The sequence below is a fragment of the Myxine glutinosa genome, chromosome 5 (genome assembly GCF_964187855.1).
Source record: "Myxine glutinosa chromosome 5, kmMyxGlut1.1, whole genome shotgun sequence".
Taxonomy (NCBI): domain Eukaryota; kingdom Metazoa; phylum Chordata; class Myxini; order Myxiniformes; family Myxinidae; genus Myxine; species Myxine glutinosa.
Window position 1 is genome coordinate 85,905,873 of NC_136265.1, and position 20,049 is coordinate 85,925,921.

The 20,049-nt window shown below is 44.7% G+C and overlaps 1 protein-coding gene across 17 annotated transcripts in view; it reads left to right on the forward strand.

Annotated features, from left to right (window-relative positions):
* LOC137428471 (uncharacterized) overlaps positions 1-20,049 on the forward strand; it is a 165,804-nt gene that overhangs the window by 91,067 nt on the left and 54,688 nt on the right. For 4 of the 17 annotated variants that reach the window (XM_078778266.1, XM_078778274.1, XM_078778267.1 and 1 more), the window contains exon 4: positions 4,365-4,479. The exons of the other annotated variants lie outside the window; for them this stretch is intronic. In XM_078778266.1, coding sequence (XP_078634392.1) covers positions 4,365-4,479 — 115 coding nt within the window. The remainder of the gene's footprint in view (positions 1-4,364; positions 4,480-20,049) is intronic. 17 annotated transcript variants of the gene reach the window in all.

The following is a 20,049-nucleotide window of genomic DNA, read 5'->3' on the forward strand; positions in this document are numbered from 1 at the left end:
GTCATACCCTTCTTCCCATCCATGGTGCACTGAATCTTGTGGTGAGGCTATTGCCCAGAAACAACTTGCTTTCGTCTCCTGGAATTCATATCCAATGGAAGGCAATCTCATTTCCTTTCACAAAGCCCGGATCAAGTGTGCGTCTACCTTCAGGAGAGCCAGGAAACAATATCTCTCTACTCTCAAGAGCCTGGTGTTGGGCTAGCGGCTAGGGTGCCAGCTTGGGATCCAAGGATCCTGGGTTCGAATCCCGGTCGATCGCTGAATTAACGCCAGGGGGGTTGACTCAGCCTGTCATCCTTCCGAGGTCGGCTAATTGAGTACCAGTTCACTGGTAATTTCCTGTGTGTCGTAAAAAGGCGACAAACAGGGATGGCGGCAGGAAGGGCATCCGGCCGTAAAACATTGCTTCAAAAAGGGGACCAAAAAACAACAACAACCACGGTCCCCGAAAAAGGCCAACCGCCGCCTTGCGGGGAAAAATGGCCTCTAAACGGTGTTTTTTTTTTTTTCTTTCTCAAGAGTGAACTCTCAAACCAGTCTTCCTCTTCCAAATCCTGGTGGTGTCTTGTCAAATCTGTTTCTGGTGTTTGTTCCCCCTCCATCCCCCCCCTTACATCAAACGGCTACACAGCTAACTCCGCACGTGAAAAAGCTGAATGCCTCAACTCTGTGTTTGCCTCAAAATCTTGTGTTCCAAACCCGTCTCTCTCTGTGCCCACCATACCCAGGTGTACCCAGCTGCTCCTGGGCTCTGTGTCATTCTCTCCTGACAAGGTGGAGAAGTTTCTTTCAATCCTTGACTCTGATTCTGCAACTGGACCAGACGGCATCAGCCCACGGGTCTGAAAATCCTGCTCTGTCGCTCTTTCACACCCTCTCTCTGTTCTCTTCACCCTCTCTTTTGCTCAAGGTCATCTGCCTTCAGCTTGGAAATCAGCCAACATTACCGCTGTACACAAAAAGGTGCAAAAACAGATTCTTGCAACTACAGACCAAACAACCTGCTCTCAATCATCAGCAAAGTCATGGAATCCATCATTGCTTCGGATATCAAATCCTTTCTCTTCTCCAATGGCTTGATCTCTGATCATCAATTTGGAGTCAGACCAGGTCACTCTACTCTGGACATCTGCTTCTGCTGTCTCAACAATGGATGGAGGTCCTCGATGTCAAACAGGAAATTAGAGCTGTCTCCCTTGACATATCATGTGCCTTCGATATGCTCTGGCACCCCGCTCTACTCACCTATCTCTCCTCCTATGGTATCCATAGAAATCTCCACGCATGGCTTGCGGACTTCCTCTCTGGTCGAAGTCAACGTGTGGCCCTGAATGGATTTCTCTCATCTCCCCTTCCTGTTCAGGTTGGAGTTCCCCAAGGCAGTGTTCTGGGCCCTGTGCTTTTTGTGGTCTTCATCAACGATCTCTCCGACTCTCTGGAAAATCCTCTCTATCTCTTTGCTGATGACTCCACTCTCTGCTGCGCCATTCCTCATCCCTCAGATCGGCAGTCTGCAGCCTCCTCACTCTCTGAAGATTTGGTCAAAATCACAGACTGGTCAAACAAGTGGAACATGTCTTTCAATTCTGACAAATCTCACACTCTCACTATGTCTCTTCAAAAAGACCTTCTGGACAACCCTCTCATCTACTTTCACAACAATCTTCTCCAAGAAGTTATGTCACTCAATCTCTTGGGTCTCACAATCTGCCATGATCTTTCCTGGGAAAACACATTTCCAAGCTGGCCTCCAAAGCCAGTCACCTACTGGGCATTCTCCGTCGTGCGAAGTCCTTCCTCCCCTCTGGGCCGGTGCTTCTGCCTCACACCTCACTCGGCTTCACGCTGTTGAAACTAAAGCTTTCAGAATCATTGGAATCTCCTGCGATGAAGCTGATTGTGAGGGCCTTTCACTCACTCACCACAGGTAGGTTGGTGGTCGTTCTGTCTTCTACCGACTCCTCTCTGGCCTAGCCCCCCAGCCCTGTCTGTGCTTTGTCCCCCAAGTACTCCTTCAGGTCGCACAAGATATGCCTGCAACCCTCTTTTGCTGAAACTGCTAAAATGAAGACTCTCCGCTCACCTTCACTCTTTCATTCCTCTTTTTTCCCGCCTCTGGAACAAATTCCCTCGCTCTCTTCAATCCCACTCATACCTCCAGGTCTTCAAAACAGCTGTTCACCACCATCTCTTTTCTTCCCCCATCCAAAACCTTGATCTTTTCTACCGGTGTCAGTTCACCCCAGATCCACTTTTCTGAAATACTGACTTCTTTCCTGGAAGTCCTGGCAGTGTCCATGTGTTTTTTACCTCTCCCCCCACCCCCCATTCCCATGCCTCCTCCCCCCAAGCCCTCTCCCTCTCACAGATCTCCTTATGTCCCTGCTCTCAAATCTTGTATTTGTGTGCTTCCCCCTCTCTCCCCATCTTGTCTCCCGCTCCCTTTACTTCGTCTGATGTGTCCGTTTTTTGTTTTTTTTGTCATTAATGTCAGCTCTTCCATGAGTATTGATCTTGTATACAAAAAAAACAACACAAAAAAAACCTCTCCCACCCCCCCCCCCCTTACCCTGCCCCCTGCCCCCAAACCCTCTCCCTCCCTCAGGTCTTTCGATGTCCCGACTATTGTTGTGCTTGTGTGCTTCCCTCTCTCTCCCCCTCTTGTCTCCCGCTCCCTTTATTATATGTTTTATGTGTCCCGTTTATTTTTTGTGATTAATATTAGCTCTTACACGAGCCTCGGTGTTGTATACAAAAAAAAAAAACTCTTTTGTGATGCACAGAAAAGTAAAAAGAAATAAAAAACGATAACTTGTATTCTCAGCGATAATACGGATGATATACCTTTACCCAAGATTTATATCAATAAAAAAAGAACCTCATTCGCTTTGATGATTGTGTTAATGAGAGAAACGAAACGGTTATGGATAGCTACTTTTCAAGAGGAAGCATTCTTCTTGTAATTGTATTTGGCTCAGTCAATTGTACTTTCACCTCCCTCGTCGCTCAATAAGAAACGATGCAAATACTTTTGGTTTGTTCCAGTTAAATACAATATGTAAATATTTTTTGGAGAGACAATTGTTCTACATTTTGTGGTAAAAAGGAATTTGAGTTTTATATGAAATACACAACTGGGAAATATAAATATATCATTGTGAAACAAGATTAAATATGAAATGATATTTTTAGCTGCGACGAGCAGCTCTTTTGAGAGTACGCGTTGTTGTTGTTGTTGTTGTTGTTGGTTGGGGTGCCTTTTTGAATCGTGCATGCGCATACACTCAGACGTGCATTGGTATGAGGTAAGAACATCGTGGACTAAAATCGCGATTTGTTTGGAGAAACCAGAATAAATTTAGCAACAAAGACAACATGAATGGTTTCATGCCAATTTCGTTTCACATAACTTGACACAAATTAGGTGTAATTAATATATATATATATATATATATATATATATATATATATATACATATATATATATATATATATATATATATATATACATATATATATATATATATATATATATATATATATATATATATACATATATATATATATATATATATATATATATATATATATACATATATATATATATATATATATATACTATATATATATATATATATATATATATATATATATATACATATATATACATATATATATATATATATATATATATACATATATATATATATATATATATATATATATATATATATATATATATATATATATATATATATATATATATATATATATATATATATATATATATATATATATATATATATATATATATATATATATACGTATATATATATATATATATATATATATATATATAAATATTGTTGCGGTTTTGCGAAGCCCGTTCCCTTACAAAGGGGAGATTAAGCCCCTTTTTCTCTCTGGGTCTTCGAACCGCGAGAGTGAGTCGCCACTTGGGCCACAGACGTGGGAAACGGTCTCGGGACAAGTTCGCACGTACCTTGAGTACCCACACCGCAGCGGAAGCGGGGATCGAGTCTCGCACGAGCCACGTGTAATTGAGTACACCCGAGCAGATGGTGTACCACGTGACCTGTGCTGTTACCTTTCTTATGGAACCCGATCAGAGCGATCTAATTCGTACCATGCTAAGTCAATGATGGAAGGGACGAAACGGTCAAATCAAAGGAATAACATGATTTATTACACTATTTAGAATGGTTTAGAAGAAGAAGAGACACAGGGCAGTCTTAATCAGTCGTAACTTAAAATTCCCAGACAATGGGCCCACTCACACACACAGGGAGATGAAGGAAGAAATGTTCATGCGCCGAACGCACCTGCTTTTGTTGCTCCAGGAACAGCTGACCTGGCGTGGCCCTCTGGCGGTCACCGCACGTATGGCAGGCACGAAGGCTGGCAGGCAGGCGGGAAAATCCTCGCGGCGCGTATCTCGGCAAAGGCACGCAGAAGGTAATATATGCGCGTCTGTGGCCCGGCACGGCTGTTTTTCACAGCGCGATTAATACAACTGTGCGGAGCGCAGGGAGCAGGGCAAAGTTCATATACCAATGTTCATACCAACTGAGAACTCACGTATATGGCCCCGACTGATAACAGCGCATCCCCTCTCATAACTCAACGGAGGACCCCGACTCATAACTCGTCTGCCTCATAACTCAACTCAGCACATGTCCTCTCATAACTCAACTCAGCACATGTCCTCTCATAACTCAACGGACTGCCCTCTCATAACTGAGGTGGGGGCTCTGGGCACAGGGTTATATCGCCACGCCATAGCCTGCATCGAATGTTCCAAACCCTGCCTCTTGCGCCAGTGGTAAGCCACTCCCCTCGAGCCCTGATTGGCGGCTCGCGCTTACCGTCGGCTCCTCCTCCGCCTTCCTTTGGCCTTGATCGACTTGTTTAGGCCGGCCTCATGGTATTTCGCACCAAAACCCAAAGCATTGAGGCATCGTAAAGGACCTAATTCTCATTGTCCTACTCAATGCAAAACTAAACACAGGAAAGGTCTACGCTTACATTTACTAAGAAATAACTGACCTTAAACGAGGCTACACGAGCCTTAAGTACACTAGCTAGTTACACTAGCCTTAAACGAGGCTAGTGTAACTAAACTATGAGGGGAAATTAACCTTTATTATAAAGACACAAAACCGCAACAATATATATATATATATATATATATATATATATATATATATATATATATATAGTTGTTTGCGCTGTTTGCGCTATATATATATATATATAGTGTATAGTTTGCGTATATATATATACATATATATATAAGTTGCGACATGTGCAATAGAGAAGCTGATGGAAAACGTGAAAGATGAGGAAGTTGTTGTGGTCGGAGAAGACCTAAATGGTCATGTGGGAAGAAGTATGGATGGTTTTGAGGGAGTTCATGGGGGTGACGGATATGGTGTGAGAAATGGAGAAGGTGAAAGGATTTTGGAGTTTGCTGATGTAGCTGATTTGTTGATTTGTAGTACTCAGTTCCAGAAAGAGGATAATAAGCTTGTTACATGCACGTCAGGTGGGTCGACGACAACCGTTGACTACCTGCTGGTGCGTCGGCGAGATAGGGGGCACCTCCTGGACACAAAGGTGATCCCGGGGGAGGAGGCTGTTTCACAGCACCTCTTGGTTGTTTGCAACATAAGGGTGAAAGGTGCGAGGAGAGCTCGGCGGGTAAAGTACCAACCGAGAATGAAGGTGTGGAGGTTGAAAGAGGTGACAGTGAGGGAGGCATTAAAAGAGAGGCTGAGTATGGTAGAGGATGATGTGGTTGAGCTTGAACGTGGTTGGATGTCAATGAAAGATAGTCTGTTGGGAGCCGTTGGTGAGGTATGTGGATGGACAAAAGGACCACCGAGGCACTCGGAAACATGGTGGTGGGATGATGAAGTTGGAAAGAAGATTGACGAGAAGAGGAAGAAGTTCAAGGAGTGGCACAAGGCGAAGGGTATGGGGGCAGAAAAGGCAGAGCATGAAAGTTATAAGGCAGCCAAGAAGGCTGCAAAGAAAGAGGTAGCAAAGGCGCAGGAGGCATGCAGGAAAATGTTCGCAGAACGCTTGGAAGCTTGCTTTGGAACGCTTGCTTTGGAAGAGGGTCAGAGAGCGGTATTCAGGATTGCAAAGCAGATAGCGAAAGAGAGGTGTGATGTGATGCTTGAAGGATGAAGTGGGACAAATAGTTGTTGACCCAGATGTAATTATTGGAAGATGGAAGAGGTATATGGAAATACTGTTGAATGCAGAGAATGAATGTGATGGCAACATAGAGAGTAAACCAGTTTGAGGACCGGCAGAGAAGATAACCAAGAAGGAAGTTGAGGAGGCGATAAAAGCAATGAAGAGTAGAAAAGCGGGAGGGCCGACGGGAGTTGTGGGAGATATGTTGAAGGCAGCGGGAAATTGGGGTGTGAAGAGAATGACAGAGATCTGCAATCTGGTGGTGAAAGAAGGCCGCATTCCAGTGGCTTGGGAACTGAGTACCCTCGTCCCTCTATACTCGGCATTTTAAGGGTTGGGGAAAGTATGAATGGACTGAAGGAGAAGATGAACAAGTGGAAGGAATGTATGGAGACAAAAGGTCTGAAGGTTAAAATAGGAAAGACGAAGGTGATGGCAAGTGGTAAAGCATGTGGTGAGGTGGAAAGAACTGGGAAGTGGCCGTGTGCTGTGTGCAGGAAGGGTGTCGGAGTGAATTCCATTCTATGTACAATGTGCGCTGAGTGGGTTCATCAAAAATGTCGTGGTTTGAGAGGGTCATTAACCAGTGTGGCAGCTACATTCACGTGTAAGGTGTGCACAGAGGGAGCTGCAGATGGAGGAAATGTTGAGTTGGATCTTGGAGACGGCGTGAAACTGTAAGGTGTGAAAACATTTTGTTACCTCAGTGACATGCTGAATGGAGAAGGTGGATGAGACTCGGAAACGTTTGCTCGAGTGAGATGTGCATGGAAGAAGTTTCGGGAACTGAGTGCCGTGCTGACGAGGAGGGGAGTGTCGTTGAAGCTGTAGGGAAACGTGTGTGCTGCATGTGAGAAGTGTTATGATTTATGGGAGCGAGACATGGGTAATGAACGTCGAGCAGCAGCGAAGGCTGGAAAGGGTGGAAATGCGAATGGTTCGGTGGATGTGTGGAGTACTGTTAAGAGAGAGGAAGACAAATGATGAATTGCAAAAGATGATGGGAATCGAGCCTGTGATGGATGCTGTGAAGAGAAAGTTTGAGATGGTTTGGTCATGTGTTGAGGAAGGTTGTGAAAAGTGACCGGTTGTGAAGAGTGATGGAAATGAATGTAGAAAGAAGTAGAGGACGGGGAAGACCGAGAAAGACTTGGCTAAAGATTGTCGAAGAAGATATGCGAGCGAGTGAGTTAACAAGGGGAGATGCAGAAAATAGGGCAAAATGGAGAAGATTGTCATGGTGACTGCAAGGCTACCCCCGCTCTAGCAGGGAAAATGGCCTTAAAATGCCAGTTGTTTCTTGTTTGTTCATGTAAATGAATAATATGTAGCTATTTACATGCCCCTTAGCACCATAGCTTGAACGGAATTATCATCAGTTAAATATTTTGTTTACAAGAGAAATAAAAGATAACAGATGCGGTGTGCTGACGTGGTTCACTGAGAAAATTGTAATGTAACATACGTATGTTTATGGACAGCATCCACGTTGTAGCTTTATAGCTTTAAGGCTGACTATAATACAAGTATTTAACAAAAACATACTTTGCTAATTCGCTCACACTGGCTGTTTTTTTAGTTGTTCTTGGCGAGAGTTTGACATGAAGGGCCTCTTGGACAGAGAGGTTTTCCTGTGAAAATGAAATTTGTCCACTATGAATCGGTGCTCAAAAAGCTGTGTTTTGGTCTAAGAGGTCCTTCATATCACTCTGAGAACAACTAAAAACAGTCGGTTTTGAGCGAATTATTGCAAAGTGTGTTTTTTTAATATTTGTATTATAAAGCTTTACAGCTATAAGGAAGAAAAGTGGAAATGTTGTCTATAAGCATATGTACCTATGGCAAATATGTATCATTTGAGAATGATACGTTGGAAAAACTACACGTGGCATGCATGTGTTACATATGTAACACATGCCAAATATATCGTATGTGACATGTGTGAAACAAATGCATGCATGTCGCAGGAATTTGCCTCATGGTTGACATTTCAGCATTTCCACATGCATGCCTAATGCTTTCACATCAAATGCGAAAGAAATCAAAATTCCACATGCATGTTACATGCATTTGTCACACATGTTATGGCAACATGCATATATAATGGTAAGGGAAAAGTTAATGAGCCACATATGTAACTTTGCATGTGTAAATCATATGTGCCACAACACAAGACACGCATTTTCTCAGTGCACCGGTATAGACGGTTTTCAACGTTGGTGCATGATATCCTTTGATCTGAAAATCGCACAAAGGTTACATTTTCCGGCATTATTTCAGTCCGCATGTGCAGTTAAGCAGTTGATATTTCCATAATATACACTCGCAGATGTTTAATCCACATTAACAAACACTGGATTTGGTTTTTTGGCAATGTTCATGCATCATGCAATGAAATGATGCTCACGGAAAAAGAACGTTCCACAATGTTATCGTCACGTGTCCTTTTGTCAAAGTCAAATCTAAGCACTGTTTGTCCTGGATCAACCATTGAAAAAGTATTGTCAAAACCTGTTCCCTGAAAGTTTGCTAAAAAAAATACCATTGCATTCAGTAAATTCAATTGATTAACTCGCCGCCTTGACAATGCTCCGACATGTATCTTGTTGTAAGCTAACGAGCCTCAATCAAATTAATCTTTCCAAATAGCATTCATTTTCATTATGCTCAATCTATATTAAAACTTTTTTCGCATGTTTCTTGTTCATAGATCCGGACTCGCCACTCATTGGGATGGCTTTGACTCGTGTAACAGGACCGGCGCGCATGGCAGATGAACTGGTCACCACAGCCAAATCGTTAGGACAGCCAGTTACATACCAGCAAGTCACAGAGGGATATGGAAATTGTTTCTTTGAGGCTGTTATCAACCAGATACGTTGCAGACACGAAATCAAAATTGACTTACCTCCACACATTATGGAAACGTGTTCCGACCACATTACACTTCGTCGATCTGTTGTTGACTTGCTAAAAACCATGACCCGTCAGGATAGAAACCCAGTACTGCAAAGTTATATTGATCTGTATAACACAACAGAGCACCCTCCCCGACAGCCACATACATGGGACACTTACCTGAATAACATGAGGAATTCTGGGGTGTGGGCGGAAGACGTGGTTCTCCATGCTACAGCCTGGTATTTGAATATAGACATTTGGATAATATCAAAAGATCAAACACCACAGCAGCCATTTCTGAAAATTAAAAGCCAAACCTCTTGTCAGACAGAAAGAAGTCAGTCACCGTTAATACTGGGTTATATCCAAGGACAGCATTTCCAGTCACTAATCCCCATACAACTCGTCGGACAACTTGGTGCACAGAGTAGCCAGCTGTCGGATTCACCGAAAGAAGACTCGTCTCCAGTGAAGTGCCGTGGTTGTGGAAGAAGTGGGTTCACTTTTCTGTTGAACCACCTCAAAAAAAGAACTGCATGCCAAGTACATTATGACATGGACGGTTTGAGGGAAGATGCTAACACTAGAAAACAAAGAAAGAGAAAACTTCACCGTGAGGAAGAACGGCAAAAACACAAAAAATACAACACGGAGAACAGAGAAGAAATAAGACGAAAACAACAAACGTACAACACAGCTCATCAAGGAGTTATACGAGAAAGACAGAAGACCTACAATACAGTTCATCAAGAGGAAATAAGACAAAAACAGCAGAACTACGATACAGTTCATCAAGAGGAAATACGACAAAAACAACAGAACTACAATACAGTTCATCAAGAGGAAATACGATGAAAACAACAGAACTACAATGCAGTTCATCAGGAGAAAATAAGAGAGTCTCAAAAGAGTTATTGTGCATTTACTTTTGAAAACACTGATGCTGCTCAAAGATTCTTGAAGTTTCAAGCAGATGGAAGACAGGGGCCTATTTATCCATGTGTTTCATGTCACAGATTACGATGTAGAACAGGAGTACAGCAGTTCTATGTTAATCAAATCGGGAAATCCATGCAAGAGTTATTTGAAACCTGGCTTCAAACAGTGTCTCGACTTTTCCGTGCCGACAAGAATTACTGGGTTTGTCATAACTGTAAGTTGAAGTTAAAGAAAGACGAGCTTCCTGCAATGTGCTTTGCCAATGGACTAGAACTGGACACAATCCTGGAAGACCTGAAGTTATCCGACCTGGAGAACACTCTGATAGCATGAAACATCATATTTCTCAAGCTGCTCCAGTTACCTACTAGTAGGACTCCGTCCGCCTAATCATCCGATGTTACGCAGGCTTCCATTTATGTGTTTGGAACCTCCAAACTTGTAAATGAGTATAATGAAAAGAGATTGTTAACTATTCCAGGAGATGTTGTTTCTATCTGCAGTGCTGAAATCAGATGCAATCCACCCCACGCTGAAAGATTACCAGCCACCAATTGATAATCGAGGGACAGTCAACGGAACTCCATTTTTGGCTCACTTGAACTTAAAGACAGGTGCAAGAGTAATGTTGACATACAATGTCGATACAGCCGATGGATTGACAAATGGATGTAGAGGTACAATCGTATATTTCTTCAGAATTGAAAATGGTGATATCGTTAGTATTCTCATCAAGTTTGATGACGAAACTGTTGGAAGCAATGCAAGACAAAGGAGTCACACTGACTCCACTCCAATCGGTAGAGTTACTTTCTAGTACAACCTTGGACAACAGCGACACCAACATACAATTCGGGCCAAGGTTATTCAGTTTCCCATAATGCTTTGCTGGGCAGCAACAGCTCATAAGATGCAGGGACAAACCATCAAAACTCCGCAAAAACTCGCCACCGATCTGAACTCTGTTTTTGGTCCTGCCCAAGCCTACGTGATTCTTGGAAGGGTGCAGAATATCGACCAAATATATCTGACATCATTACCACCAAACAAGATCTACTGTAGTAAACAAGCAAAAATCGAAACTGAAAGAATTGCTAACATTGCACTGAACAAACTACCCGGACTCTGGTTTTGTGAACAGTCTCATCAAGTTTGTATATCCACAGTTAACATCAACAGACTCATGCCACACAAGGATGATTTAATATCGGATCATACACTTATGCTCAGTGACCTCATCTTTGTAACGGAAACTTGGATTGACCCGCTCAAACAAGATACCATCTTTAACATCTCCGGCTACAGTTTGATCATGCCAGCATCGGCAATGGAAAGGTAGTAGCAATGTATTCTAGAAACTGAAGTGACGCTAAAACTACTGTGGGTACAGAAGACAACTTTCAAATGGTTACTTTGGAGACGAGTGATATTCTCGCAGTCGGCATATATCGATCAAGTAATGGGTCGACCGTGGATCTCTTCCACAACATTAAAAACCACATGGAGACTGGAAAGAAGGTGATCGTTCTTGGCGATCTAAATATAGACTTCAGGACACAACAAAACAGTCCATTCATAATGAACATGTCCCGCCTTGGCTTCACTCAGCTTGTAAGTACAGCTACTCATTTAGCGGGGAACATTATTGACCACATGTACATAAAATATATATCTGTGACGGAAATATTCAACCACCCAGTGTACTATTCTGACCATGATGCATTGTGTGTTCTTATCAGTTTCTCACCATCACAGTGGACCCATCCTCAAATGAACTATAACAGAAGGGACAGATGCTGATACCTACTATAAGCCTAAGCCGATGTAGATATGATACTAAAAATCACAAACGCTTATTTAAAATAGTATTTGATTTACCAATCAATGTATGTAAATCCTGATACATTAATATTGTATGATCTTATCAAATGTGATTGCATGGACATTTTTGTGGTAGAGGTATCAAAATGCCTGTAATATATTCCATTGTGACGTATGCTTTGTAAGGCAATCAATGTAATCGTGATAATGTTGGGATATAGACATGTTATTTATTTAGCATGCAGGTTACATGTGCTACATTTGATAAACCGTGTATTTAAAGTCAACTAAATACACATGAATATATATATATATATATATATTTAAAGGAATAAATAACGTTCCACACATTCTGAAGACATATGTGGCGTTTGTATCCGATTGTTGTTCCCTTTTTGTATAACTGTTACCTGCATCGTTGTCATTGTACATATAATATAAATTTGAACAAAATAGACATGCCTACTTGTTAGGCACCATATGAATTGAATTGAATTTTATTGTACTAATGCGCCCATGAGAGGCAGAGTACATCATACAACAACAGTAATAAAAAATTATATTTACTTCGGATTTTCCTACTACATACAACGTTGAATGTCAACGCGTCTAAAATCAGAAACACATGTATAGGAACATGCGCGTGTGAATCAGCTGATCTCATGCGACTGCGACTTTAGCTGCGACAACTTCTTGTTGTTGGGGTGTCTTTTTGAATAGCGCATGTGCATACACTCAGACTTCCCCTACTGACCAAGCCCGTTTCAAATTACCCCTCTGCCACCCAGAATTAACATTAATAAATAACATTAATGAATTAACATTAACAGAAATAACATTCACGTCCATACATTATATGTAATCAGTTGATGAAGCATGTTGCGTCGCAAAACAAAGGACAGGACAAGACCAGAACTGAAAGACAAAAAGACGCCAGTGCATGCGTATAATTTAATGACTGGTCGAATTTGGTTGCGCATATTGCAACGGATATCCTCATGATTCTACACGTCGCAGCTGGTGACCACACTATGGTCATTTTTCTCTCGTTCAAGAAATACAGAAAATGAATGTACAAGAAAGAGGAAGAAGGTTTAAGGAACATCAGGAATTGGTTTCAAAAGTTGTAAAGCAACAGCAAGACATAAAGAAGAAACAGCAGACAGAAACTAATTGGCGAGGAAGCGTTTGAAAGAAAACAAGAAATATTTTGAACTGCTTTTAAAATCTTCCCAACAAAGAGGACAACCCTCTCCAATTCCCACGATAGAACACACTCCTAGAAAACTTCAAATTATCAAATATTTGAGTCAAATGACAGATCAAGATTTAGAGGAATATAGGAGAATTGGAATATGATTATGAAGGATTATTCCAACAACTGGAAAAGGGAAATCAACCGACTGATTATGTTGTGGAGGCTCTTCAAAACGATGAATATTCAGTGGATTCAAGAACTATGGCAGGTCTCATTCCAAGAGAAGAACCAGCAATGTTCGATCTTGTTAAAGAAAAGGTATTGATATTTAATGATAAATTTATGTTCTTACATTCTGCCTGACCACCTATTAAATAAAATTTGGTCATATGGTTTCTGTCCGCACAAGTCCCTCAACCCCCAGCTTGCCCGACCAACACGAGTACCACCTCTTGAGCATCCATTGACCAGCGATGAACCTGAACACCGAAGCCAGTAACCAACAGCTGACTCTCTAAAATCCTGCCTGCAGATCTTTTAAACATGGATAGCGAGGGTGGGGCAGAAAGCTAGATCAAGACGAGCTCTTGGTGAAAGTACAGCTGCTCATTGGCACATTGCTGCTTTGACCCCACCCCCACCAGCTTCTGCAACCGATTTTCTCAGTTGGTTGGGAAACGATGGTATGGGTAAGACATCTCCACACTTACCATTCAGTCTGTGTTGCAGCTCTTTACAGGCGTTGGGCGAACTCTGAGAGCCTGTAATGGCTTGTGGATACGGACAGAGCGATCCACCATGCACAGGACTCTGATGATGCCAAACGTCTATTTATTCTGAGGTGTTTGTGGAGATCCTGTCATAGCATGTATTTTTCGTGCTCTCAGGTCGGCAACAGCCACAATGGACAGTGATGGAGATTTGTGAAGTAGGTAACGTGACGTTAACGTCTGTGACGAGGGAGGTAACGATGATGTACGTGGGTAGTCTGGCGAGGTTGTGTTGAGTGGGTCGTGAGGCTTTCCATATGGAAAAGCATTGAACAGTGTGTATATTGACTTAATGCAATGGCTTTTAATGTGTACATAGGAAAAGAAAATGCAACAAATAAAATTCTGTATTGATAACGGTCATTGGGATGCACTTTCGCATCATAATAATAATAATAATAATTCATTTATTTTGTATAGCGCTTTTCCAGAAGCCCAAAGGCGCTTTGACAGAGTGGAAAACATAATGCATAACAATACATGAAAACAACAATTGCAAAAAGACAAGAATCAAGAAAACAAACAGCAGCGATATACGGCATATATATAAGACAAGAATCAAAAAGACAAGACAAGAATCAATAGGGAAATATTTAAAGCAAAAGGAGGGAGAAGGAGAAGAGATAGTCAGGGGTTAAATGCTGTGGGTTGAATGTTGAATGCAGCGTTGAACAGGTGGGTCTTTAGTGATGTTTTGACTGTGGTGAGTGAGGAGGAGTCTCTGATGGTGTGAGGTAGTGAGTTCCAGAGGGTGGGAGCAGCGATGGAGAAGGCCCTGTCCCCCCAGGATCTGAATTTGGTCCGGATGGAGGGGGTCAGGAGGTTGGTACCAGCAGAGCGGAGGTTGCGGGTGGGAGTGTGTCTGGAGAGGAGGTCAGCCAGGTAGGATGGGGCCAGGTTATGGAGGGCTTTGTATGTCAAGAGGAGGATTTTGTACTGGATTCTCTGGGGGATGGGGAGCCAGTGAAGCTTGTAAAGGACGGGGGTGATGTGGTCACGGGTCCGGGAATGAGTGAGTAGACGGGCAGCGGAGTTCTGAATGTATTGGAGTTTATTGGTGATTTTTGAGGGTGAACCATAGAGGAGGCTATTGCAGTAGTCCAGACGGGAGGTGATGAAGGCGTGGATGAGGGTTTCTGCAGCCGTGGAGGAGAGGGATGAGCGGAGACGGGCAATGTTTTTCAGGTGAAAGAAGGCTGACTTTGTGATCTGTTTAGTGTATTTGTCGAAGGAAAGGGTTTGGTCAAAGATGACGCCAAGATTCCGGATGTGAGGGGAGGTGGATACTGGGATACCGTCGATGTTGAGGGCAAAGTTATGGGTGGATTTTGTGAGCGTTTTTGGGCCAATGATGATTATTTCAGATTTATCACAGTTAAGCTTGAGGAAGTTGATTTGAAGCCAGGATTTTATTTCAGTGATGCAGTTTGTCAGGATAGAGTGGGTGTCGGTGGAGACGGACTTGGTGGAGATGAAAAGCTGGATGTCATCGGCGAAGCAGTGGAATTGGAGACCATGACGGCGGATTAAGTGACCGAGCGGGGACAGGTAAAGGATGAAGAGGAGGGGGCCAAGAACTGAACCTTGAGGGACACCTTGGGGGAGGGGAGCAGTGGGGGATTTGCAGTTATTGATGGAGATGAACTGGCATCTGTCAGAGAGGTATGATTTAATCCAAGAGAGGGCAGTGCCGGTGACGTTAAAGGTGGATTCAAGTCGGGTGAGGAGGATAGTGTGATCGATGGTGTCAAAGGCAGCGCTGAGGTCGAGGAGGACGAGAATGTTGAGGTTGCCAGCGTCAGAGGAGAGGAGAAGGTCGTTGGTGATTTTGAGGAGAGCAGTTTCAGTACTGTGGTTGGAGCGGAATCCGGATTGGAATGTTTCATACAAGTTATTGGCAGAGAGATGATGTTTGAGTTGAGTGGCTACAGCGCGTTCCAAAACTTTTGACAGAAAGGGTAGGTTGGAGATGGGTCTGAAGTTGTTTAGGGTGTCAGGGTTTAGACCAGGTTTTTTTAGAATGGGGGTAACAGCAGCAATTTTGAGGGAAGGTGGGACGATGCCTGTAGACAGGGAGGAGTTTATTGTTGCAATGATAAGTGGAGAGAGAGCAGGGAGGGAGGCTTTGACAAAGCTGGAGGGGATGGGGTCAAGAGTGCAGGTGGCAGTTTTCATTCCTATGAGGAGTTCAGAGAGGTCAGTAGGAGAGATTGGGGAGAACCGAGACAGGGGATGGCAGGACAAGGGGGGGCAGGTGGTTGGAGGGGGAGCGGGTGCGGCGGTGGTCAAGCTGTTGTAGATGTTGTCAATTTTGCGTTGGAAGAAAGAGAGGAAGGAGATGCAGTTGTCTACTGTGAATGACTGGGTGGTGGTGTTCAGGGGGCGGAGGAGTTTGTTTATTGTCGAGAAGAGTGCTTTTGGGTTTCCGGAGCCAGAGTGGATAATTTGAGAGTAGTAGGCAGAGCGGGCGCGGGAGAGGGCATCTTTGTAGTGTTGTATGTGGTCCTTGTAGGCTTGGGAGTGAACTGTGAGACCCGTTTTATTGCGGAGTCTTTCAAGTTGGCGAGCACGAGTTTTCATCAGGTGGAGTTCAGGGGTAAACCAGGGAGCAGAATGGGTGAAAGAAACTGTTTTGGTTTTTACAGGCGCAAGCTGGTCAAGGCAGGAGGAGAGAGTGTGGTTGTAGTAGTCAGTGAGGTCGGAAGGGGTGTGGAGGTCAATGAAGGGAGAAGTGGACATTTTTTCAGAGAGGGTGGATGAGAATGAGGTAGGTGAAAGAGCGTTTAGCTTACGGAAGTTGATTGTGCAATAATGCCTTGGTGTTGGGGCGGGGATGTTGATGGTCAGAGTGATGGCTAAGTGGTCAGAGAGGGTGAGGTCGGAGCCATAGAGATGGTGCAAATTTAATCCAGTGGAGCAGACAAGGTCCAAAATGTGACCACGGATATGGGTAGGAAAGTCGACATGTTGAGTGAGGTTAAAGCAGGTGAGTAAATCAGTGAAGTCAGTGGTTATTGTGGAGTCAGTGGAGTCCATGTGGATATTGAAATCACCAAGGAGGAGGATTGAGGGGGAGAGGGAACATAGCTGGGTCAGAAAGTAGGAGAAGTCAGACAGGAATGATGGGTGTGGTTTGGGAGGGCGGTAGACGACAGCCATGACTGACTGCGTGTGACCAGAGAGTTTTAAAGCCAGGTGTTCAAATGATGGAGCAGATGAGATGGAGATGAGGTTGGTCTTGATGTCTTGACGGTGGATAACGGCAATTCCACCACCTCGGCCCTCCGAGCGTGGTTTATTGACGTAGGAATATCCATTGGGTGTGGTGAGGTTGAGTGTGTAGTAGTCCAGAGGTTGTTGCCAGGTTTCGGTGAGACAGAGAAAGTCCAGTTTGTTATCCAGGATGTATTCGTTCAGGATGAGGCATTTATTGTTGAGGGACCGGGTGTTGAACAGGGTGAGCTTGATGTTGTTTTGAACAGCAGGGATGAATTCAGGTGATTTAGCCAGGGTTCGTAGGCAAGAGGTGCGATCGTGTGGGTTGCTGTGACCAGGTGCGCTGGGACGAAGAGTGAGAGTGCGCTGAGCCGACCAGAGGACGGGGATGGAGTGACCTGATTGCAAATAAACAAACTTGCGACCGGAGCCACGGTGAATGTACCTGGGTCGTCGGAGGAGTCCATTTGATTTGATGGCAGAGATGCATGATGGGGTGGAGCGGGTATTGAGCAGAAGAAGCCTTGCGGCGGAGTACTTCAGAGCCATGCCAGGCAGGAGCGAAGGGACGAGTACGAGGCCAAGGTCGAGGAGGCAAAGCGGCAAACGCAGCGGCAAACGCAGCGGCAAACGACTGCAGCCGCTAATCAAGACCACAGCGGCAAACAAGGCCACAAGGCCACCAAGACCACAAGGCCACCGGCAAACAAGGCCACGGCCACAAACAACGGGAGCGGGCCTTTCGATTCCGTATTCCGTACCATCAAAAGCAGATTCCGTTATCCAGCCGGAGAACACGCGGCACGTGCGGGTGTGAAAAGGCAGGACAGGTGTGAGATGTCAGGTCAGAAAAGTAGAAGCAGACCCTGTACATCCATCCAGTCGGAGAAGCGGCGAATATGCAACGCCAGCGTCCTCTCGCAACCGAACCCGGAAGTGTATAAAGGAAAGATCTGGGGGAAATTGAGTGGGTGATCGGTCAGGTCAGGTATGGGAGCATGCGCCAGAGCAGCGCGCCGCCGCCGCATACACTTTCCAACGGTACTTCAGGGACCTCTGTCTGGCCATTCCCCAGGCTGATGCCTGGCCCATCTCTATCTTCTTGAGATGTCGATCAACCTGCTGCAACGAGGTGGCACACTGTCGGCCCGTTGGCCTCCTCCACTCACGAGGCTCCCTTTCTGAGAGGATCTGCTAAGCTGGGTCAGCGTCCAGAAAACGAGCCACATGCCCATGCAGCCGCAGCTGACGCTCACGGACCATTTCAGGTAAAAAAAAAAATCTCATCCGAGTCTCTCAGCAACCGCTCGTTGGACACAAAGTCCGACCAGTGATAGCCGAGGGTTCTCCGAAGAGACTTGGTTCCGAAGGAGATAAGTCATGTTCTCTGGCCCTGGTGAGGGTCTAAGTCTCACATCCGTAGAGCTAGACAGGAAGCACCAATGACTTAAGGACTGTGACTTTCGTCCTGCATAGATACCAACAGCACCACACCCCATGATCCAGTGAATCCATGACTCCCCAGGCCCGACCCAGACATCTATCAAGCTCTGGCTCGCAACATGCGGAGACATGAATGACACTGCCAAGGTAAGTGAATCTCTCTGTGACTTCACCACAAACAGGCACAGACAAGACAGCAGCATCCAAGATATTGAAAGCCTTTATCTTTGTTTTGACCCTGGAAATCTGTAATTCCAGATGCTCCGCCTCCTCATTCAGTGCCTGGAGGGTCCCTGTAGGAATAGCCAGCGTCTCCTTAAAGATGACTGCATCATCTGTGAAATTGAGGTCAGAGATGTTGACACTCCCAAACGATGCACCGCAGCCTGACCTCTCTGACATCCTCCTGAGAATCCAGTCCATACAAGCGCTGAAGATTGTGGGAGCCAGTATACACCCCTTGCCGAACTCCAGTAACAAATGGAAATAAGTCAGAGATGGCACAACCACAATTCGCAGCACTCTCAGTACCACAGTTTAGTTCAAAGATAAGATTGATCAACATTGGTGGCACCCCACGAAGACCAAGAATCCTCCAGAGGGCATCCCGGTTCACCGAATCAAACGCTTTGCGGAGATCAACATCGGCTGCAAGCAGCCCCTGACTAAACTCTCGCTTGCGTTCGATGAAGACCCAAAGCGCAAGCATACGGTCAATTGCTGACCTCTTTGGTGGAAAGCCCAACTGCTCTGGTTGCTGGTGCTCGAGCAGATGGTGACGAACCCTCTCAAGAATGCTCCAAGCAAAGACCTTGCCTGGCACCAAGAGTATCATCACCCTTCGGTAGTTGTTGCAGTCCTGGTGATCACCCTTCCCTTTCCAGAGGGGGGCCACAGTCAGTTGGGATTATGTCGATGCTTCAAACAGAGCACAGAACTGCATGCAACGACTCGAGTACAGTATTTCCACCAGCCTTGAGAAGCTCAGCATGCCAGGATGACTGGATGATTGGAGCATGCCATCAATGCCAGGAGCCTTCCCCCCTTTCATCCGTTTCACCGCCGCCTGTGTTTCCACAAGTGAAGGGGGTTGACAGTTAATTGGGGGATCAGCATTTGGGATAGCAACACCCCTGACATCCAACTCAACAGCCGGTTGGTCAGCCTGGCACAGCCGCTCAAATTAACCGGCCCAGTGGGCCTTCACTTCAGACTCCTCTGTCAAGAGGCCACCACCCTCTGCTCTAACTGCAGTACACCTAGGGACAGGCTTAGAGGAATGCAATGCACTGATTCCTCTGTAAGCAGGACGAGAAGCACATGTTCACAAGTGATGCACTACCCTTTCACAGATTCCTCGCACATCGGCGTCCTTGTCCGCCCTCAGCGAGCGTACAGTTTTACGCCTCAGCTCCCAGAATAGTTCAGCTCTGCCATCAAGCCTGGCCCTGCATCCCCTGAGACAAAGTTCTTCTTCGCCTGAAGGTGGGTTCCAAGACAGCCACCGGCAACATCAAGGATGGTGGTCTTGAA